This window comes from Emydura macquarii, unplaced genomic scaffold (assembly GCF_026122565.2).
Source record: "Emydura macquarii macquarii isolate MOO-44397 ecotype Brisbane River unplaced genomic scaffold, CSIRO-AGI_Emac_v2 contig_1288, whole genome shotgun sequence".
NCBI classification, from domain to species: domain Eukaryota; kingdom Metazoa; phylum Chordata; order Testudines; family Chelidae; genus Emydura; species Emydura macquarii.
In genome coordinates this window covers 20,018-43,191 of record NW_027131425.1, presented here as the reverse complement: position 1 = coordinate 43,191, position 23,174 = coordinate 20,018, and the positions used below count along the sequence as shown (strand labels likewise).

Genomic DNA, 23,174 nt, shown 5'->3' with positions numbered 1-23,174 from the left:
CAGAGGGTTTTTGCCTTTCAGACTTTGCTGAGCAGTAAATACAGCATCTGAAGAGGCTCTCAGAGGAAGGATTTGGAAAGTGAGCGATCTGCTGTTGTCACCTGCACTGGATGTGCTATGTTTGTCTTTTTCCCACAGGATAGCGCCGACTTCATCCGTACAAAGTGCAGGCTGGTTTCCATATTGGAAGAGAAGGTTAAAGGACTAGAGACCCAAGTATAACCCTGCATTGCATTAAAGAAAACAAAGTCTTTCTCGATCGGAGACATGATTTGTTACTGCGGGCACAGCATGAGGAAGAATCAGAGAAGGCAATGCAGGGGAGACTGAAGAATGGGGAAGGAAATTGGCAGCATGTGACCTCTGGAAAAAAAAGAACCCACATGCCCACCATGCAAATAGAGGTAAGGAATCGTTTTCAGGCTCTCTGCACAGGTACTACGGCGGAGAACGATTTGGAAGACCCATTTGAGGGAATGGATCAGAAGGAGACCCTGTTGATCAGAAGGCACTGGATGCTTTGTCCTAGGGATGGGGGTTCCATGATCACCCCTCCCAGGAGGAAGAGAAGGGTGGTGGTGGTTGGGGACTCCCTCCTAAGGGGGACGGAGTCATCCATCTGCTGTCCGGACCAGGAAACTAGAGAAGTGTGCTGCTTGCCTGGAGCTAAGATTCAGGATGTGATGGAGAGTCTTCCGAGACTCATCAAGCCCTCAGACCGCTACCCCTTCCTACTTCTCCATGTGGGCACCAACAACACTGCCAAGAACGAACTTGAGCAGATCACTGCAGACTATGTGGCTCTGGGAAGAAAGATAAAGGAGTTTGAGGCGCAAGTGTTGTTCTAGTCCATCCTCCCTGTTTAAGGAAAAGGCCCAGGTAGGGACCATCGCATTGCGGAAGTAAATGCGTGGTTACGCAGGTGGTGTCAGAGAGAGGACTTTGGATTCTTCGATCATGGGATTTTGTTGCAGGAAGAATTACTAGGAAGAGATGGGATTCACCTAACGAAGAGATGAAATAGTATCTTCGCAGCCAGGCTGGCTAACCTAGTGAGGAGGGCTTTAAACTAGGTTCGACGGGGGACGGGGAATCTAAGCCCGGAGGTAAGTGGGGAAGTGGGACACCAGGAGGAAGCAGAAGGAGGAGGGTGCAACAGGGGAGGCCTCCTGAATTGCACTGAGAAAGTCGGGCAATCGGACAGTTATCTCAAGTGCCTGTACACAAACGCAAGAAGCCTGGGAAACAAGCAGGAGGAACTGGAAGTCCTGGCACAGTCAAGGAACTATGACATGATTGAAATAACTGAGACTTGGTGGGGTAACTCACACGACTGGAGCACTGTCATGGACGGGTATAAACTGTTCAGGAAGGGCAGACAGGGGCGAAAGGGTGGAGGAGTTGCACTGTATGTAAGAGAGCACTATGATTGCTCTGAGCTCCAGTATGAAACTGGAGATAAGCCAGTTGAGAGTCTCTGGGTTAAGCTTAGAAGCAAGAACGATAAGGTTGACGTCGTGGTGCGTGTCTGTTAGAGACCACCAGACCAGGAGGATGAGGTAGATGAGGCTTTCATCAGTCAACTAGGGAGAGTTTCCAGTTCACAGGACCTGATTCTCATGGGGGACTTCAATCACCTGGACATCTGCTGGAAGAGCAATTCAGCAGATCACAGGCAATCCAGGAAGTTTTTGGAGAGTGTTGCAGACAACTTCCTGGTGCAAGTGTTGGAGCAACCAGCTAGGGGCTGTGCTCATCTTGACCTGCTGCTCACAAACAGGGAATATTTGGTAGGGGAAGTAGAAGTGGGTGGCAACCTAGGCAGCAGTGACCATGAGATGGTCGAGTTCAGGATCCTGACAAAAGGAAGAAAGGAGAGCAGCAGGATACGGACCATGGACTTCAGAAAAGCAGACTTTGACTCCCTCAGGGAGATGATGGGCAGGATGCCCTGGGAGGCTAATATGAGGGGGAAAGGAACCCAAGAGAGCTGGCTGTATTTTAAGGAGACCTTATTGAGGGCACAGGAGCAAACCATCCCGATGTGCAGAAAGAATAGCAAATATGGTAGGCGTCCAGCTTGGCTTAACAAAGAAGTCTTTGGCGAACTTAAACACAAAAAAGAAGCTTACAAGAAGTGGAAGCTTGGTCAGATGACTAGGGAGGATTATAAAAATAATGCTCGAACATGCAGGAATGAAATCAGGAAGGCCAAAGCACAATTGGAGTTGCAGCTAGCAGGGGACGTGAAGGGGAACAAGAAGGGTTTCTACACGTATGTTGCCAACAAGAGGAAGATTAAGGAAAGTGTGGGCCCCTTACAGAATGGGGGAGGCAACCTAGTGACAGAGGATGTGGAGAAAGCTGAGGTACTCAATGCCTTTTTTGCCTCTCTCTTCACAGACAAGGTCAGCTCCCAGAATACTGCACTGGGCAGCACAGAATGGGGAGGAGGTGAACATCCCGCAGTGCTAAAGGAACAGGTTCAGGACTATTTAGAAATATTGGACATTCACAAGTCCATGGGGCCAGATGCAATGCACCTGAGGGTGCTGAGGGAGTTGGCTGAGGTGATTTCAGAGCCATTGGCTATCATCTTTGAAAGCTCATGGCAACTGAGGGAGGTCCCTGATGATTGGAAACAGGCAAATCTAGTCCCCATCTTCAAGAAAGGGAGGAAAGAAGATCCAGGGAACTACAGACCAGTCAGCCTCACCTCAATCCCTGAAAAAATCATGGAGCAGGTCCTCAAGTAATCCATTTTGAGGCACTGGGAAGAGAGAAAGATGATCAGGAACAGTCAACATGGATTCACAAAGGCAAAGTCATGCCTGACCAACCTGATTGCTTTCTATGATGAGGTGACTGGCTCTGTGGATGTAGGGAAGGCGGTGGACGTGATATACCTTGACTTTAGCAAAGCTTTTGATACTGTCTCACAGTATTCTTATCAGCAAGTTAAAGAAGTATGGGTTGGATGAATGGACTATAAAATGGATAGAGAACTGGCTAGAGCATGGGGCTCAACAAGTAGTGATCAATGGCTCCATGTCTAGCTGGCAACTGGTCACAAGCGGAGTGCCCCAGGGGTCGGTCCTGGGGCCGGTTTTGTTCAACATCTTCATCAATGATCTGGAGGACTGGGTAGATTGCACCCTCAGCAAGTTTGCAGATGACACTAGGCTAGGGGGAGTGGTAGGTACCCTGGAAGTGTACAGAGTGACCTAGACAAATTGGAGGATTGGGCCAAAAAAAAATCTGATGAGGTTCAACAAGGACAAGTGCAGAGTCCTGCACTTAGGATGGAAGAATCCCACGCACAGCTACAGACTGGGGACCGATGGGCTAGCCAGCAGTTCTGCAGAAAAGGACCTGAGGGTTACAGTGGACAAAAAGCTGGACATGAGTCAGCAGTGTGCCCTGGTTGCCAAGAAGGCATATTGGGCTGCATTAGTAGGAGCATTGCCAGCAGAGCGAGGGAAGTGATTATTTCCCTCTATTCGGCATTGATGAGGCCACATTTGGAGTATTGTGTCCAGTTTTAGGCCCCCCACTACAAAAAGGATGTGGACAAATTGGAGAGAGTTCAGAGGAGGGCAACAAAAATGATAAGGAGGCTGGAGCACAAAACTTATGAGAAGAGGCTAAGGAAACTGGGTTTGTTTAGTCTGCAGAAGAGAAGAATGAGGGGAGATTTGATTGCAGCCTTTAACTACCTGAAAGGGGGTTTTGGGGAGGATGGAGCTAGGCTGTTCTCAAAGGTAGTAGATGACAGAACAAGGAGCAACGGTCTCAAATTGCAGTGGTGGAGGTCTAGGTTGGACATTAGGAAAAAGTTTTTCCCTAGGCGGGTGGTGAAGCACTGGGCTGGGTTTCCCAGGGAGGTGGTGGAATCTCCATCTTAGATGTTTTTAAGCTGCAGCTTGACAAAGCCCTGGCTGGGGTGATTTAGCTGAGGTTAGTCCTGCTTTGAGCAGGGGGTTGGACTAGATACCTCCTGCAACCCAGCTAGGGCTGGGGATCCAGCTTTCAGAGGGAGCCGGTGCAGCACGGAGAGGTACAGTCCCCTCTTGTCACAAGCTCACCACGGGTCCCCTGTAGGGGCTGAGCCCCGGCTGTTTAGCTCCAGAAGCCTGGGTCCCTCTCGTATGAACTAACGTGGTCCGGGGGGGGGTCACTGCTCTGCTTAAAGAGATGCCTCCTGAGCCAATTTTCTCTTTTACACCACGTCTTAATTAGGCACATTGGTAAAGTGCCCATCACCGCCGCATCTGGACGCTGGTGGGAATCCAGTGGTGGTGATAGGGCGCAGGCCGCGGTCCTGCCGAGTGCCGGCCTCGCCATATAGGGCAGGGATAGCCAAAGCTGTGCCGTCATCAGCTCCCGACGGGCTGTCCCCAAAACATGCTTTGAACCCGGCCCTGGCCCTGTTCACATAGTCTGAGCAACTGTGCGATGGGAACCGCTTCCAGCCACTTCTCACCTGGCCTGGGTTTGAACCATGTCCACATGGGTGAATGCACCAGGCACCATTGCCAAGCCCCGGGGGCAGCCTTTCTCTTGGGTTTTACCCAGATCAGGGGGAGGCGGCTGAAATCCAGCACCCAAGGCTCTTCTTGGAAGGTTTCCGGGCCCCAGAGGTGCTGCCAGACTAGAGCCTCCAGGCTGAGCTGGGCGTCTCTGCACCAAACTCCTAACCTCGCCCCTTGCGAACCGCACCTCTCAGCTCAGCAGCCCGCTGGCTAACGAGCCCTCACCTGCTTCAGCCAGACATTTGTGGTCATCATTTGGTTCTTCTCGTCCTGGGTGGGGCCCGGTGGAGGGCAGGGAAAGGAGAGAAGAGGAGAGTTTGTTTGATCCTAATGGAGAAAACCAACATCAGACCTGAAACCAGCGGCTTCCACTGGGCCAGTTCAATGCAAGATCCAGCTGTTACCCTTCCCAGCTTGCTCCCCAGCTCAGGGACTGGGAGAACAAGTGCCAGCTGTGGAGAGAGGTTTTAGCTCCTTCAGGTGTGAGGCCACTAGATGGCAGTGACATGCCGTTAGTCCTCGCAAAGCGCAGGCATTGCATGAGAACGGCCTTACGTGGTCAGCCCAGTGGTCCAGCTACCCAGTGTCCTGTCTCCCAAGAGTGGCCAGTGCCAGGTGCTACAAAGGGAAAGAACAGAACAGGGCAACTGTCGAACGATCCGTCCCCTGTCGTCCACTCCCAGCTGGTGGCAGTCTGAGGCTCAGGACACCCAGAGCAGGGGGTTGCAGCCCTGACCATCTTGGCTAACAGCCATTGATGGACCTGTCCTCCATGAACTTAGCTAGCTCGTTTTTGAACCCCCTTATAGTTTTGGCCTTCACAACAACCCCTGCCGCTGATTCCCCAGGCTGACCAGGCGCTGTGTGAAGAAATACTTTGCTATGTTTGTTTTAAACCTGCTGCCTGTTCATTTCATTGGGTGACCCCTGGTTCTCGTGTTATGTGAACTTCCTTATTCACTTTCTCCACACAAGTCAGGATTTTAAAGCGCTCGGTCATATCCCCCCTTTGGTCATCTCTTATCCAAGCTGAGAGGTCCTAGTCTCTTTAATCTCTCCTCACAAGGAAGCTGTTCCATACCCCTAAGCGTTTTTGTTGTCCTTCTCTGCACCTTTTCCAATTCCAATATATCTTTTTTGAGATGGGGTGACCAGAGCTGCAGGCAGTATTCAAGGGGTGGGCGTACCATGGATTTATATTGTGGCATTGTGATATTTTCTGTCTCATTATCTGTCCCTTTCCTAATGATTCCCAACATGCTGTTAGCTGTTTTGACTGCCGCTGCACATTGAGTGGATGTTTTCAGAGAACTATCCACAGTGACTCCAAGATCTTTCTTGTGTTGTGACGGCTAATTTAGACCCCATCATTTTTCAGGTATAGTTGGGATTATGTTTTCCAATTTGCATTACTTTGTATTTGTCACCATTGAATTTCATCTGCCATTTTGATGCCCAATCACCCAATTTTGTGAGATCCCTTTGTAACTCTTCGTCATCTGTGTTGGACTTAGCTATCGTGAGTAATTTTGTATCATCTGAAAATTTTGCCACCTCACTGTTTACCCCTTTTTCCAGGAGTAAACAGTGTTCAAATAGAGTGCCAGGGGGAAAACACGGACAGTGACACAGCTGGAGGGCCGGGTCAGGAAGAGGACGCTGCGGGACGTGGAGTGAGGCGCGTCTGCAGGCCGAGACGATGGCGGATGGGGCGCCAGCAGGAGGGGGCACACTGGCTGAGAGAGAGAAAATTCCTGAGATGGCCAGCAGGAGGCGCTGCTCTGGTGAGCGACCCCTGTCACGGTGCCCAGGCCTTGTGCTGCCTCTTTGCACCAGGGCGAACGAAGTGTTTCACGAGCCATTGAAAGGCCAAGCAGAGGATACTCACAGACAGGTGAGTTCAGCGGCTAAACCGCTCACGGCAGCTAGTTCAACCCGCTCTGGTTTGGGGGAAGAGTCGCACAGCTCTACCGCATCGACTCACAGAGCGTAAGGCCGGGAGGGGCCATCCGATTATCTAGTCTGGCTCCTGCAGGTCATCACATTTCACCCAGGCGCCCAATGATTTGTGTTGTTATACTTGTAACATAAACAGCAGGATCTTATTCCGGGGGACAAGGCAACACGCCACGTTTATTGTGAATATAAAGATTTCAAAAAGCAATTGCCTGCACACTCACACTCACACTCACACAGTTCTACAAAGATGGAGTACAGTTACCGGCCTCAGTGGCTCGTGTTAGTCCACTGGCCGGGTGGCTAAGGCAGGAGGGAGGGAGCAGGGGTCTGCCCATGTGCACCGATGCTCCTGGAGGATGATTGTAGAACCAAACCCAAGTCCTCATCTTTTCATCCCCTCTTATAGGGGTAGCTCTTATGCCACTCTATAGGTTCTGCTTCGTCATGCTGCATCTGCGTCTTGGTGGGATTATCAATCACTCATGTTTTGTAAGCATGACTTTTATTGTTGTTTATCACAGTTCATCTTGTTTTCGTCCTTCGAGGTGGACCCCAGAGTCATCAGGGTGGGCATTCTTTGGCCATCTGGGTCATAAAAGTTATCTTCACTCCCTTAAACATCCAAGACTAGCGCCTTTCTCCGTCCCTCCCTGGTCTCACATACACACATCACTCATTCATCTAGTCACACACTAATCTCTTAATTGGAAGGCGCAAGTGTCCTTCAGAAACAGCAACATTTCTTTTGATCTAAAACATTCCCTGCTATTACAAAACACCCTCATTTAACACTGAATCTTTCTGTTTCAGTACATTTGCTAATGTTACTTTAAACAGAGATCTTAAATCACATGTACTTTAACAATAGCAACAGTTTCCCAGGATGATCTTTGGTAACTTTACAAACAGGATAATCAATGACCAGATGTTAGTTTCGGACAAACAGATGGTGGTTTCAAACAAACTTATCAATGGTGAAGAGATCACCCTAGATGGCCAAAATGCAAAACCTCACAGAAACTGCTGTGGTGGTTTGTCTCTTACTGAAAGAATAAGAGTATTTCACATAGAAACAATATAACAGAATCAAGGTTGGGGCCTGCATGTTGGACTAAAGTGTCTCTTCCAGGAAGGCAGCCAGTCGGGAGCTGACAATATCAGGAGATAGTGAATACACCACTGCTCTGGATAGTTTGTTCCCTCGGTGAATCATGCTCACCGTTAAACAATCGTGTCTTATTGCTAACTGGAATTTTTCCAGCATCAGTTTCCAGATGTTCTGCCTTTCCCTGCTACATTAAGCCCTGGTCTACACTTACCGGGCGATTCGGCGGCCCCGTCTGGTTACCTAACCCCTCCCACAAGGCCGCGTGGTATCTGATGGGGCTTCTCTCCTTAGACGTAGTTCATAGGCAGCAGGTTTAAAGCAAACAGAAGGAAAAGCTTCACACAATGCACAGTTAGCTTGTGGAAGTGGATGCCAAAGGGTGTTACGAAGCCAAAACTATAATGGGGCTCAGAACAGAATTAGCATGGGCGGCATGTGAAGCCTGCCTTTGGGGAGGCTGGGGGGCGGGCACCGGACCTCTCCCATGGCTCCACCCCCTCGCCCATGGCTCCACCCACACTCCACCCCTGGCTTCCACATTTCTCCGTGGGAAGAGTCAGCCACGTCTAACCTGCGCACGGCAGAGTGGGCAGATACAGCCCGGGATGGACCCGGTGCTGGAGCTACTGCCATCCAGCACTGCAAGGAACGTCATGTGAGGTCCGGCGCGGGTGGACCCGGGCTGCGCTCCCGCCTCCCAGAAAGCAAAGGTCGCCCACCCTCCCTTCCGGGTGGTGCACAGCTCAGCCTGGCACAGGGGGTCCAGGTCAGCCCCCCTCCTACTTGACCCCGTCTGAGGGAAGGGAGTGAAGAGGCATGAGAGATGGGGACTTTGGAGAGGGGGGGCCACCTGGATCCCCCGGGCCAGCTGAGCTCTGTGCTACTCCGTAGGGAGGCCGGGTGCCTTTTGCTTTCCATGGGTGCAGCTGACCCCTTCCCGCACCAGGCCTCATGCTGCGTTCCCTGCGGTGCTGGAGGGCGCTAGCTGCGGTGCTGGGCCCGTCCCGGGCTGGGTCTGCCACGTGCAGAACCAGCCGCTGACTCCTCCCGTGGCGGCGTGGGGAGGCCGGGACTGGAGAGGCGGAGCGGCTTCGGGCAGCGGCTGGGTGGGGAGGCATTGTCCACGAGGCTGAGAGAAGTCGAGGGAGGATGGGTCCATCAGTGGCTATTAGCCGAGGCGCTCAGGGACGCAAGCCCCAGGGGTCGGTGTCCTGAAACCTCCGGCTGCCGGAAGCCAGGACCGGCCCCAGGGGTGGTTCACTCGGGAAAATAGCCCGGTTCTGCTCTTCCCCCCGAAGCACCTGTTAGCTGTGGCCACTGTCGGCAGAGAGGGCGCTGGGACGAGCTGGACCGTGGGGCTGGCCTTGTACAGACCGGTCCCTACAATCCTCCTCGGGGCTGGCCTGGCCCTTCCCAGCCTCTCCATGCAGCAGCAGCAGCAGGCTCCCCCCCAAATTCCCCTCCCTCCGCCACTAACTCCTCCCCCCCGCTAACGTGCCCCGCCCCCCGCCAGGCCGGTCCTTATACTGCCTCCTGCCACTGCGCCCAGCCCCGCACCTGGCCGGACCGCGGCTCCTGAGAGCAACAAGGGCGAGACCGGCTCTAGGACCCAGAGGAGCCCGAGTCTAAGGGGCGTGGCCGAGGGAGGGGGCGTGGCCCGCGGCGGCGCTCTATAAATGGAGGGGCTGAGGGGGCTGGGGCCTACCACCCCCTTCCAAGTATCCGAGTCTTCCCGGGCGGCTCGGGGCAGGCGGCGCTGCGGCCATGGCGCGGCGGCTGTTGCTGTTCGACGCGGGCGGGGTGCTCTTCACACCCAGCCCGCAGGGCTGCTTCGCCCGCTACGAGGCGTCGCTGGCCCTGCCCAGGTAGGCGCCTGGCTGCCCGCCCGAGCCTGATCTGCGGTTGGTGGGGAGTGAGGACCGTGGAAATGAAGGGTTAATTGTGTGTGTCTCGGGACCCGCCCGCACTGCGTGCTCAGCGCCCCCCGCGCGGGGTCTGCCTCCTCCCCAGATCCACGTGCACGGCTCAGTCAGGAGCGCAGGGTGTGCGTGTGGGGGGAGCCGGGTGCCCCAGGCTGGGGGCAGGGCACGTGGGGGGGTCCAGGGCCCCTGGTGCCTCCAGGGTTGGGGGGTGGGTGCAGGGCACGTGGGGGGTGTCTAGGGCTCCTGGTACCCCCAGGGTTGGGGGTGGGTGCAGGGCACGTGGGGGGTGTCTAGGGCTCCTGGTACCCCCAGGGTTGGGGGTGGGTGCAGGGCACGTGGGGGGTGTCTAGGGCTCCTGGTACCCCCAGGGTTGGGGGGTGGGTGCAGGGCACATGGGGGTCTAGGGCTCCTGGTGCCCAGGGGTGAGTGTGGGGCACGTGGGGGGTTCAGGACCCTGGTACCGAGGTGGAGGGTGTAGAGTGTTGTGGGCACTGTGGGGTGGGTGGTGGGGGGGCTATAGGGTGTTTGGGCAGGGTCCAGGGCAGCCTTGTACCTGCAGGTGGGGGGCGGCTGCATGCGTTTGTGGGAGGTTCAGGTGCCCATGTACCTGGGATGTGGGGATGTGAAGGGGGGGGTCTCAGCGACTGTGACGAATGGGAGAGTTGGTCTGACGTCAGCGAGATGAAATCCAGCAAAGACGAGAACTGCGCCTGGGAAGGGACAAATCACACCTGGCGCTGCACCACGGGGGCACCCGGCGAGGCGCTCGCACGGCTGAAACCAGCCGGGGTTAGCGTGGGTCACAAGCTGAACAGGGATCAGTAACGTGATGCAGTTGTGAAAGGCTGTGGTGTGTGTGTGTGTGTGTGTGGGGGGTATATTAACAGGAGCGTCTTAGGTCAGACACCGGAGGTGCCAGTTCTGCTGTGTACAGTTCTGGGCGCCACCCTTCAGGAAATAAGTGGACAAATGGGAGCGAGTCCAGGGGACAGCAACGAAAATGCAAACCTACCCGATGAGGAAACATCGAAGAAACTGGGCATGCTTAGTCTGGAGAGAAGAAAACTGAGAGGGGACCTGAGAAGTCTTCAGCTATGTTAAGGGCTGTTACGAAGAGGCCGGGGGTCAGGTTTTCTCCATGTCCACTGAAGGCCGGAAAAGACGTAACGGGCTTAATCTGCAGCGAGGGAGAGTGAAGTTAGGTATTAGGAACAGCTTTCTAACGCTCCGGGGAGCTGAGCTCTGGAACAGGCTTCCAGGAGAGGCTGTAGAATCTGCATTATTGGAAGTCTTTGAAAAGAAGCTGGACGAACACCTGCCAGGGATGGTCTAGGTTTACTTGGTCCTGCCTCCGCACAGGGGGCTGGACTTGATGACCTCTTGAGGTCTGTTACTTCCAGCCCTGCACTGCTGTGTCCTGGATAGAGGAGTGCAAGGTGCTTGGATGGGTGGGTGGCTCAGGATTTCCATACCTCCGGCCACAAAGGGTTTTGTTAGGGAATCAGGGTGCTTATATGGTCTGGATGGAGGAGTGCAGGGGTCTTGCGGGAGATGGGCAGGCAGTGGTACCTGTTGTATGTTAGGGGCCGTATGATGATATAGTGGGTCACTTCCTAGGTGGGGGTCATGGTTTCTGGGTGTGGCCAATGTGGGATCCTGGTTTCCAAGACTTCATTCCACATTCAGGTTTGGACATTTAGATCCATCCCCATAATCTATATCTCTAACGTGTCTCTGAATGTCTGTGCTAACGGCATATTGGGCTGCATTAGTAGGAGCGTTGCCAGCAGATCGAGGGAAGTGATCATTCCCCTCTATTTGGCATTGGTGAGGCCCTCATTTGGAGTATTGTGTCCAGTTTTGGCTTCCCCACTACAGGAAGGATGTGGACAAGTTGGGGAGAGTCCAGCAGAGGGCAACAAAAATGATGAGGGGGCTGGAGCACAAGACTTGTGAGGAGAGGCTGAGGGAACTGGGCTTGTTCAGTCCTCAGAAGAGACGAATGAGGGGGGATTTGATAGCAGCCTTTAACTACCTGAAAGGGGGTTCCAGGGAGGATGGAGCTAGGCTGTTGAGGGTTGTGGGAGATGAAGACAGAACAAGAGCAATGGTCTCAAGTTGCAGTGGGGGAGGTCTAGGCTGACTATTAGGAAAAAAAAGTTTCCCTAGGAGGGTGGTGAAGCACTAGAATGGATTCCCTAGGGAGATGTTTAAGCTACAGCTTGACAAAGCCCTGACTGGGATGATTTAGTTGGGGTTGGTCCTGCTTTGAGCAGGGGATTGGACTAGATACCTCCTGAGGTCCCTGCCAACCCCTAATCTTCTGTGCTTCTATGAAGAGAGAGGGGATAAAAGTTCGAATAAGGGCAGCAGCTTTCCAATATAATGAGCCAAACTTGGAGATGATATAGAAATTGCATGCCAGTGAATGGGTCTAAAGAAGTTTAGATAGATCTATATATTTTTGATTTACTTTATTTTTTGAATGCCAGAGGGATCCGTTGTGACCATCTAGTCTGACCTCCTGCAGAACAGTCTGTAGAATGTCACCCAGTGATTCTTGCACTGAGTCCACCTGATCTTGGTTTGAACTGGAGCATATGATGCAGCTCGAGTACTGAGGGGCATAGCAGGGGAACAGCCAACAGGACAGTGTGAATTAAGGCTGCCCCTCCTTCCAGTAACTTGTTTCTCTTGCCCCTGTGGAATGTAAGTTAATCTTTAGATTCCTGTGTCAGTAAACTCACCTTCCATGTCTCCAGCTTCTCCTGAATATTTTTCTCACTATACAGTGGGGCCAGATCCTTGCTGGAATAAATTGCTACAACACCATTGACTGCACTGGTTTGGGTTTGGCTTGGCTTCTCTCATGGAAAGCCCTTGTGCTGAGACAGAGCACAAGGTGGAATGAAATGGCTGGTGTCTTTCAAGCTTAGTAGCATGCAAGAAAGTGAGCGGACAGTAGATCCAGGCGTGTTACCCCATCTCACTCCTACACACCTTCCCCCGCTGAAGAACCTGGCACCACTGATCCCGTGCTCCATAATCATGTCAACATGCCACATTCCCATTGCTTTCAACCTGTGGGATCACATCAGCCTTGTTCAGTTGCATGGTTTGCATATTTGGGGGTGTTTGGCGCAGTGTCTAGCCTGGAGTGGGGCCCGATTCATTTGTTCTGCCCGTGATCCAGCCTTTACATTCAGCGAGGCAACATGGGTGCAGTTGGGAGCAAAATCTGGCCAGCTGTGGGTGAAGAATCTATGCAAACTTATACCCAGAATATATCTATGGGGTCGTGCCTGTGTGGGTGGAGCAACTGGCCCCATGGGAAGGCATGTGGTGTTGACCTTTCACAGCATGCTACAAAGAGGAGGTGAGGTGTGTCCTTCTAGAGTTAAGTGAGCAGTGGCCTGGTCTGGGTTCCCAACCCCATGCTTCCAAAAATCAGTTCGGCTGAAAAATCATGAGGCTTTAAAAAAAACAAATTGGGTGAGTTATTTGTATTCTGGTGTAGCTGTTGGAGGGGAGGCATATTTTCAAGCTTTTCAGTGTAATCATGAGGGCTAGAAACGCTAATAAACTACAAGTTGAGCTTCTCAAGTAGTCACATGACTCCAAGAGCTGGGATCTGAATACCCATTTTAACTTAATTTGGCTTTTGTTAAGGTATGAACACATATAAGTCAATTAACCTCTAACTTCAGAGCTGCCTCACTCCACAGCACAGACAGTCACCTGTTAGAGTTGTTGTTGTTACGGGCTCCAGGTGCCAGATCGAAACGAGTGGGTTTTGTTGTCACCTGGGATGTGTGCGTGTTCTTAGTATGCTCTACCAGCCCTGCACAGATAGCTTGATAGTACTGCCCGGAAAGACCCCAAACTCGCTTTGGGGGGTGAAGGTGCTGGGCCAAGTTCACTGTTGATGAAGAATGGTACTAGTGGTTATAGCTACACTAACGTGTATACTTGCAACGACGGTACTCGCTGAGCCAGCAATGGGAGTCTCTGCTGCTCCCTCAGCTAGACAAAGGTGTCCCTCCGTTTTCTCTTTTATACGTTAGGGTTGCCAGTTCTGGTTGGACGTACTCCTGGAGGTTTCATCACATCACCTAATCCTTAATTAAAGGTTGATCTTCCGTTCCTGGAGACTCCAGGACAATCCTGCAGGGCTGGCAACGCTAGGATAGACAGAGACAAACAAGTGTTACCAGATTTGCCTGTCACCTTGGGGTGACTCATTTATTAGGGCTACCTTCCTGGAAGGGGGGTGTGAGATTCTATTAACGTACTGCTTGTGTTACTTGGGTGTTCATATGGCTACAAGTCCCCTCCCAATGGAGCTATCCTGCAGGACCTAAGGTTTTCAGAGCTGGGTTCCTCCAACACCAGATTCAGATAACTCCCCCCCCTCCCACACACACAGATACACACACACACATTCCAGGTTAACTGAGTGCATCTGAGCGGACTGGGCTATCAGCACTGTCAGCTGACCCCTTATGTCCCTGAACGCAGCAGGCTGGGTGACACAGCACTTTCAGCTGCCCCCCTTATATGCCCTGGACTCCATAGGCTAGGCAGAGCAGCACTTCTCAGCTGCCTCCCCCTCACTCTACAATTATTCTAGCAGTAACCCCCTTCATGAGCAAACCCCATAGGATTTTTGGGCACTCCAGGGATCTTTTGTCTTAGGGAAAAGAAGCGTTGCTGCAGAGCAAGACAGGAAAGCCAAGAACACACAGTGTGGAGCATGCCCCTTTGACTAAGTGGTGACTTTTTATACCTTTCTATGCACAACTTTCACTCATTACCTAGCTATGAATTATGACAGTTTATGACCTACATTCGATTTTTACCCTTGACTACATTTCACTCTCACCGTGATAACTGGTGTTGTCAGAACAACATTTGGCAATAGGAGGGGCAATGAGGAAAAAAAGTCCCTTTGGCAGTGGAAAAAACGTACCACTAGACGTTCAAGGACAACTTGTTGTTCCCTTCACCGTTAACTCTATGCAGCTGCAAGCACATGTTCTGTATTTTGTTTTGTTGTGTGCTGTGGCATGCAGAAACTGAGATTTCTGCCAGGTTACTCAGTATTCCTGTCTGTCTCCAGGCCCCAAAACAGGTCAAGCAACTCAAATTGCACTGGGCCTCCAACAAGCTGCAGATACAAATTTTGTATCCACGCAGGGCTCTAGCAATGAGGTCCCAATCCTGAAACAGCTACAATTAATAATGGATCTCAAGCATTCTACGAAGGAGGCCACTATCACCCCCATTCAGCAGATGGGGGAATCTGAGGTCCAGGGAGGTGAAGTGAATTTCCCAAGGTCGCCCAGCGGTCCCAGTCCAGTGCTCTGTCCGCTAGGCCACACGCTGCCTCCAATACAAATCAGTGATGGGCTGGAACAAAGCAAAGGGAATGTGTGAGATGAACATGGCAATCTTCTCTGACATGAAATCTACTAGACAGACAATATTGTCTTAGAAGGGGTAGAAGCTTCAGCACTTGAACTGTACTTCTGGAGTGTACAAAACATCCAGGAGTATCGTGAGCAATACTGCAGTGGCCAGGGGATGGATTGAGTTTATTCTGTGACAGGAGTTGCACCAGTGATTAATCTGGCCCAGTAGTTTAACGGGTCATTTTTGTCTCTAATTTGTATGAGTTGGAGGCCTCAAGTAAGATGACTTCTTTTCCGTCAGTGACTTTCTCTCCCATGCCCCTTGTATTTCAGGAGCTGTAACTGGACAGCTGCATCCTACAGCCAGGTGCGGCTTGTTTGTTTCTTGCTGTAATGTGTACGTTAATTTCTAGGAACTTCTTGCAAGATGTCGTCCTTGGAGCAGGCCCCAAGGGTCCCTACGCTAGAGCACTGAGAGGAGAGATTGCCTTGTCTCAGGTAAGATCATCTCAATGAGCCCTGCGCGGGTGGGAATTGAGTAGATGGGGCAGGGTGTGACTTGTGCTGGGCACAAGCTGTGCAGATGCCTTGCTGAGCTGGCTCGGAGAAGGTTTCTTGCTGGCTCACCGTGTGACGCTACTGCCTTTGGACCATGAAGGGGCAGGTTTGAATCTTGACGACGGTGACTTTGTAGATTCAAACTTAGCTAGTCTGGCCTCAGGATGGGCTTCAGTCTGTTACAGTTTGGCAATGTCAACTTGAGAAATAGCCTCTGCCAGTGCTAGCGAAATTAATTAGTTGGCTTCTGTCCAACACTCCTTCGTTAGCTCAAATACTCGGTACTTGGTTCTTTATTCCTTCTGTCTGAATGCTTTCATTCCTGCTTTTCTTGAGCCAGGGGGATGGAGGGGTGGGGTCTAGAACACTAGTTTAAAATTGTTGAATAACCCAAAATTGTGTTTGAACGCTTGTATAAACTGAAAATCGTTGTAATACTTGAATAAACTAGTGCTGGTAAACCTTAAACCTCATGCCGAGCCTGTGTATCGATGGGATTCAGAGTTTGGAGTCACTTTTCCTCCTTTTGTGTGTTTCCTCCTGTGTTTTCAAGCTGGTTTCCGAGCTGGAAGAGGATTGCAAGAAGTTTGCTGCCGCTTCTGGGGTTTCTCTGCCAGAGAAGTTCTCCGTAGCACAGGCCTTTAAGGACATTGTGACAGGAGGAAAGTTGAATACTGCTGTTCTGCAAGCTGCCGACACTCTCCGGAACCATGGTAAGTGCGGTCGGCTTTCTGTTAGCATTCCTTCACTCCCAGCTATGCTACACAAGTGACCACGTTCAGATGTGATCCTGACCCGTTTTTATTGCCATAGGGTTTCTCTTGTCCTAGGTGGACAGAAAAAAATGTTCACTGAAGGGCCATGTCTCAGCCCTGATATGTCCCTAGGTTAGAACATGGTTATGAAATGGGCTTACTTACCAGTGTGGACAGAAGAAATTGCTTGGACTAAAACCATATTTAAACATGGCTATTTTTGGCAGTGAAGACTCCACCTGGTCTTCTTCCTTCTGTGGACCCACTGTTCTGTATTTGACTGCTAATATTGATCCAAGGACTTAATGTAGTCCTGGACTTGCAGCTTGAAGGCAGTGCAGGCAGAATCTCCGGCTTGTCTGTGCTGGAGTTTAGGGTGGAGAACAATGCCACAGGACAGCCCAATGTTTGTCCTGTCTGGTGGTACAGCCAGGTACAGAAACCATGCTGCAGGCCAACAGCTGGTCATTCGGGTCAGCACAGTCCTCCCTTGTTTGGGGTGTCACCTACCTAGAATAGAGAATAATCCTGGTGAAAAGTGACCTAGACAAATTGGAGGATTAGGTCAAAAAAAAATCTGAGGTTCAACAATGACAAGTGCAGAGAAGGGGGAAATTTGTATTTACTAGGAGCCTGACCCAAAGCCTATTGACTTCAGGGGAAGGAGTCGCACTGACTTAAGTTGGCTTTGGATCAGACCTGGTTTGCATGAATACTAGGAAAGCTGGACTTACTGGGAATAAAAATCCCCCAATTGGGAATAGGCTACCGAGCCCTGAGCGACTGAGCCATCACCTTCTAAAGAGACGTGGCTGCCTTAGAGAATGACAATGTGGGATGGTTCAGTCTCCCAAAATGAAGTCCTGCCAATTTCCTCCAGCCCAGGGCCAGAAACAGCAACCTCCACTGATGGCCAGATTCCATTCTGCCAGCCTAAATGCCACCAACCCTCTCAATGGGACAGGGTATTCGTCTTCACTTCCTGTCCCGAACTGTTGTCTAACAGAAGCTGTGTGCTCTTAATCTAACAACCGAACTGGCTTTAAGATGGAGCTTGGTGAACTGATGAAGAGGATTCCATGACTGGGTGGCCCGGGAGGTCCCTTCCAGTCCGAAGCGGTTAAAAGATCTTGACTGTGCACCCCTTGCTCAACAGGGAGTTCTCACTTGAGCGGTCCTGCTGACTTCTGCCTGACAGGAGGCAGGAGTAAAGAAAACTTGCATGAGTAGAGCCTGGCCAGGCTGGGCCCTTTGTAAAGCTCCTTGAGATCCTGAAGTGGAGGTATAGATGTGTAATCACTGCTAGACAGCTGGGTGGTGGAAAGAGAAGAATTCTCCTTAACCGTTCCCAGGCTGTCTAGCCCTCGGTCCATTGAGTCGTCTGTCCTGTTACAGGGTTCAAGACGGCTGTCCTTACAAATAACTGGATAGATGATGGACCTGAGCGGCACATCACGGCTCTCAGGCTCACGCTGCTGAGGAGGCATTTTGATCTGGTGGTCGAGTCTTGCCGCGTCGGTCTGAAGAAGCCGGACCCTCGAATTTACGAGCATGCGCTGGGCCTGCTGCAGGCAAAACCGCAGGAGGTGCAGTCACAATTTACTTCTAGCTGTGGGAGAATGGCAAAGATCGCCAAGAGCCGCCAGTGGGTTTTTTTGGGGTGCCCAACTAGACGTATGGAAAGGGGCCTGAGTTTCAAGAAGTGCTGAGCACTCCTGTCCGCTGTGAACCAGGCTTCTCAAGTTGGGTGTCCAAAATCACTAGACACTGACCTGAAATCTCCTGGCCAAAGTCACTGGGGAATCCCAGCAATATCCCCCTCCCCCGTTCTCCCCAAAACTCTCCTCTCCCTTGACTGACCCAGGCTCTGACTTTTTCCTGAATCCAGGTTATTTTTCTGGATGACGTTGGAGCTAACTTAAAGCCTGCCCGGGAAATGGAAATAGCCACCATCCTTGTCCAGGACACGGATACTGCCTTGAAGGAACTGCAGGACCTGTGTGGAGTTCAGGTATTTAGTGGCTAAATGCCTTGTGAATCTGTGCCTTTACCGTCTGCTCCCCCTCTAGACAGAATACATAGCTCAATGAGAGCATAAGAACGGCCATGTTGGGTCAGACCAATGGTCCGTCTAGCCCAGTATCCTGTTTCTTCCGACAGTGGCCAATGCCAGGTGCTTCAGAGGGAATGAACAGAACAGGTAATCATCCAATGATCCATCCCATTGGCAAGTCCCAGCCTCTGGCAAACAGCAATCCCTGCCTATCCTGGCTAATAGCCATTGATGGGCCTATTCTCCAGCAATTTACCTACTTTTCTGAACCTTATTATAGTCTTGGCCTTCACAACATCCTCTGGCAAGGAGTTCCACAGGTTGACTGTGCAGTGTGTGAAGAAATACTTCCCTTTATTCGTTTTAAACTGCTGACTATTAATTACATTTGATGACCCCTGGTTTTTGTGTTATGTGAAGGAGTAAATAACACTTCCTTATTTATTTTTTCTCCACACTAGACATGATTTTATAGACCTCTATCATATCCCCCTTAGTTGTATCTTTTCCAAGCTGAAAAGTCCAAGTCTTACTAATCTCTTCTCATATAGAAGCTTTTCCATACCCCTAATCATTTTTGTTGCCCCTTTCTGTACCTTTTCCAATTCCTATATATCTTTCTGGGATGGGACAATCAGATCTGCATGCCGTATTCAAAATGTGGGTGTACGAGGGATTTATGAAGAGGCAATATGATATTTTCTGCCTTATTACCTATCCCTTTCCTAACTAGTCCAACACTGTTAGCTTTTTTGACTGCCGCTGTACATTGAGTGGAGGTTTCGGAGACCTATCCACAATGACGCCAAGGTCTTCCTTGAGTGGTAACACCCAATTTAGACCCCATCATTTTTATATGGATAGTTGGGATTAAATTCTCCAATGTGCATTACTTTGTATATATCAACACTGAATGTCATCTGCTATTTTATTGCCCAGTCCTCCAGTTTTGGGAGATCCCTTTGTAACTCTTCGCAGTCTGCTTTGGATTTAACTATTTTGAGTAGTTTTGTATCATCTGCAGATTTTGCCACCTCACTGTTTACCCCTTTTTCAGATCGTTTATGCATGTGTTGAACAGTGCTGGTCCCAGTACAGACCCATGTTTAGATACCACAAAGTTGGGTGCTGCAGAAATATCCTAATCTATGGTAGATAGGGACTTCTGATCTGGCCTTGCCTGCAGAGAGAAGTTTATGTAGAGTGGCTCTCTTTACCCTCCACTCCACAGCATTTTTCCGAGCGATGCTATACATGTAATTTTATTCCGAGGCCTGGTTTTTTAGCTGGCTCAAAATCCCTCTCAAAATGCATTTTTGGGATAAAATTTAATGTGCTTGTCCTTTAAGAGTTCAGGTAAAATGCAGCCCGGGTCCAGATCTCTCCTGGCTTCGCAAAGCAAAACCCTGATAAGATGAGGCTGCCGAAAACTAAAAATGCCCTCATTTTGCCCATCTCTGTTGAAGACAGAGGGCCAGATTGTGCTGTCAGTTACACCCCTATCAATCCAGAGTAATTTGGGTTCCAGTGATGGAGTTACTCTGGACTGACAGCGGAATGAGCAAGAGTAGAAAGTTGCTCAGTTCCAAAGCACCCTGGGGAGTGTAATACACTGGGAAGAAAGGAGTCTGGCTCTTGTCAGGGTAAATCCTGCTGCTCTGATCTGTTGGAATTATTTAGCCAAGGTAGCAAAACAGAAGATTTGAAATGAAGTGTATCCGCCAGATCGTTTAACAAGTCCCACAGATGGATCTGATAAGGAGGTAAAGCCCTGTACTGGATTAAGAACTCTCCGCTAGGAAACAGAGTAAGACTTTAATGAGTGTGGTTAATCGTGTGATGCCCTGAGGCTCAGTACTAAGAGAAGGCTTCTGTTTGGTTAAGGTGCTGCTGATGGTAATTCTACTCCACATTTCTCACCTTCGCACTGTTTGACTGATATTGGTTTATTTAATCCCAGTCAAGTCATGTTCCCATTTGCAGAGTCTGAATGCAGCTTTCTAGGCTTCCCTTGCTCATAGGTTAACACACAGCCGTGCTGGCCATCTCCCATGCTTGTTCCTCGTGACTGTTTTGTGAAGCTGGCTCTGTTCTGAGTGGTTCCTCTCCTATCTCCCTGCAAATGGTTCCTTGTAGCTTTTACCCTTTCTCTCACCCTGGGCAGAATTGTCTGCCATGGTTAATGGTTCACCAAGCTGTTAGCAGTTGCTGGACTTTGCTCTGCAGAAGTGCATCGTGACTCTGACCTTTACCTCACCCATCTTGGCTCTCTCATTAATATATTTTATCGGGCCAACTTTTGCGGGTGAAAGGCAAGCTTTTGAGCTTGGAAGCTTGTCTCTTTCTCCACAGAAGTTGCTCCACTAAAGCTATTTCCTCACCCACCTCATGTCTCTCATATCCTGTAACCCACATGGCTACAACACTGCAAACCATTTTATTTTTAGGCCCATTCCAGCTATTTGAAAGTACACTTACAGTGCTTTGACCATTTTATTTTTAGGCCCATTCCAGCTATTTGAAAGTACACTTACAGTGCTTTGACTGTCCCAGAAAGTTTACAGTCTGCATGTTTGTGTGCGTACAGCACCTAGCGCAGAGGGGCGCTGATCCACAATTAGAGTTTCTAGGCTCTACAATAGTACAAATAATTAGTGATTGCAATTTAAAAGAATTGTAATCTCATGATGTGGCTGAGATCTGTGGAGGTGCCTGACACAAGGTGGGAAGGGTGAGACTTTCAGCAGCATCCAAGTGATTTAGACGTACCCCACTGACCATTTTGGGACTTGTGCGGCTAAAGAAGTAAGGTGCTTTTGGAAGAGCCCATCCCACCTGCCTAAATATGGATCCAGGTACCCAGTGTCTTCACACTTGAGTGCCTCGCTTCAGCCTACGTGCTCTCCAAGCAGGGATGAAGACCGTTTTGGGTCTGAAAGCTGCTTCCTGGCAGAACTGTCAGGTCTGTAATGAGTAACCGAGCAATGGCATTGGATGAGTACGGGGCATCCAGGCCTATTCCTCTTTCCTGAGCTGTGGCAGCACTCAGTACTACTGACCCAGTCCTGGACTCTGCTTCACCAGTCCAGGTTCTCTCCCCCGCAGCTCCTGCCGGTCTTGCCAAATCTTACGGGCTTTTCACAGTGAGGGCAAACAGCTAGAGGCCGGCCGAGCCAGGACCACTTTGAATGAAGGAAGCTTCCCCAAGAACGTGTCTGGTTTAGGAGGAGGATTGAGCGATAGAAAGTTCTAATCTGGTGCGAACAAACTGTGACAAAGTTGTGAGCTGGGCCCACAAGGAGAGCTGAGAACTTTCTTTATTCACCCTGCAGCTGCTTAGCCAGGAAGAGATTTGCCCAGCTGCGTGTGACCCAGCGAGCGTGAACCGTGGCTATGTGTCCATCAAGGTAGGCTGCAACTAACCGTGTGTGTGGAAACCTGTCTGGATAGCCACGTGTCCCGGTTCTGGGGTGTGAGGGCCGCGAGTACCCAGTGACTGCTCTCTCCATGTCTCTGAAGGGAAGGAGGAGCAGTGGATGGTACTTCACAGCAAGGGGCTGAAATTCAAGCAAAGCAGGTCGAGACTGGACGCTGGGGGGTGTTTTCTGACCATGGGAGGCTGTTCCTGAAGGCCAGGGTGGAAGCCAAATCCTTTAAGATAAGACTAGAGAGAGCACGGGGTCTGGTCTTTGCTGCCGAGCAGGCCGGGCTGTAGGAAGGTGGGGCGTTCATAGCCGGGGCTAACGTTCTGGAAGGCCGATGAGCCGCGGGGCTGAGTTCCAGGGCTGTGGCTGGTGCGCAGCACAGGGGGTGTGTGGGGATGGAACTGCTGAGTGTAACACGGGGGGTGGACTGGGGGTATTGGGTTTTCAGCAGTAAATAAACTTGTGCTATTCGTTTGGCTTCCTTCTAGCCTGGAGTCCAGCTGTACTTTGTGGAGATGGGGAGTGGCCCGGTGGTGTGCCTCTGCCACGGCTTCCCCGAGTCCTGGTTCTCCTGGAGGTACCAGGTAATGCCACGCCGGGCCAGCTGCCGGCAGGGTGTTGTCGGGGTGCTGCCCTCCCCCTGTGTAGCGTGTGGCAGCATGGTGGTGTGTTGGGGTTGTTGGTTTGTTGTGTAGCAGTGTGGACTTGCGTGAGAAGAAATAAGTGTGTGTGTGTGTGGGGGGGGGGGGGGTTTAGTTTGGGGCAGGGGCTTTAACACAGGTGTGAATGTATGGCCAGGAGTGGATGGCGCCGCTGACTCCACCTTGTTCCTGGTACGTCTTCCATCGCCCTCTTCCATCTTCATCCTACAGCTCCTTCCTTCTGCCTCCTCTTCTTCCTTCCTCTTCCCCCGCCCTTCCCTCCCCCACATCTGCCCTCGGTCCGGTTGCCTCCCTGATTCCTGCTCCTCTCCCAACCCCTTCTGCTCTGCTGAAACGACGGATGAGGCCAGGGCTGCAGCGATGGCAGCCGCGGCCTCCCCTCGGTCAGTGCTGCGGCGTGGAGACCTTGCCCCCACAGACGCAGAGCAGTGAGCAGATGTCCCGGCCCAGCGATGCTCCGGCAGCTGGTATCTGCCGTGTGTGGCTGGGAGATTCCCTGCTCATAGGATGTGGGCTGAAGCCCTGATGAGATCTGCTCAGCCACAGTCTTGTAACCCCGCCGCGGGTGTTGGCTGACATGCCCACCTCCTGGGAGGGGCTGGGAGCCGCCCTCGAAGGCGTAACGCCAGGTACCACCTTTCCCTCGTCGCACTTGGCACCTCACCTCTGCCCTGCCTCCCCCTGCTGCTAGCCCAGCCCCGGGCCTGCAGGCAGCTCTGCTGGGGCACCTGTAGGAGCCCCCCCAGCTCACGGCCAGCGGTTTCATGTTTCTGGCTCTGGCTTCCAACC

At 51.3% G+C, this 23,174-nt stretch overlaps 1 protein-coding gene across 8 annotated transcripts in view; it reads left to right on the top strand.

Annotated features, from left to right (window-relative positions):
- The first annotated feature begins 9,302 nt into the window (after positions 1–9,302).
- Positions 9,303–23,174, top strand: part of LOC137154698 (bifunctional epoxide hydrolase 2-like) — a 32,976-nt gene continuing 19,104 nt past the window's right edge. For all 8 annotated transcript variants that reach the window (XM_067550452.1, XM_067550450.1, XM_067550455.1 and 5 more), the window contains exons 1-7: positions 9,303–9,464; positions 15,346–15,430; positions 16,044–16,203; positions 17,641–17,831; positions 18,134–18,256; positions 21,631–21,705; positions 22,212–22,307. In XM_067550452.1, the coding sequence (XP_067406553.1) occupies positions 9,364–9,464; positions 15,346–15,430; positions 16,044–16,203; positions 17,641–17,831; positions 18,134–18,256; positions 21,631–21,705; positions 22,212–22,307 (831 nt within the window). In that variant the 5' untranslated portion in view covers positions 9,303–9,363. The remainder of the gene's footprint in view (positions 9,465–15,345; positions 15,431–16,043; positions 16,204–17,640; positions 17,832–18,133; positions 18,257–21,630; positions 21,706–22,211; positions 22,308–23,174) is intronic.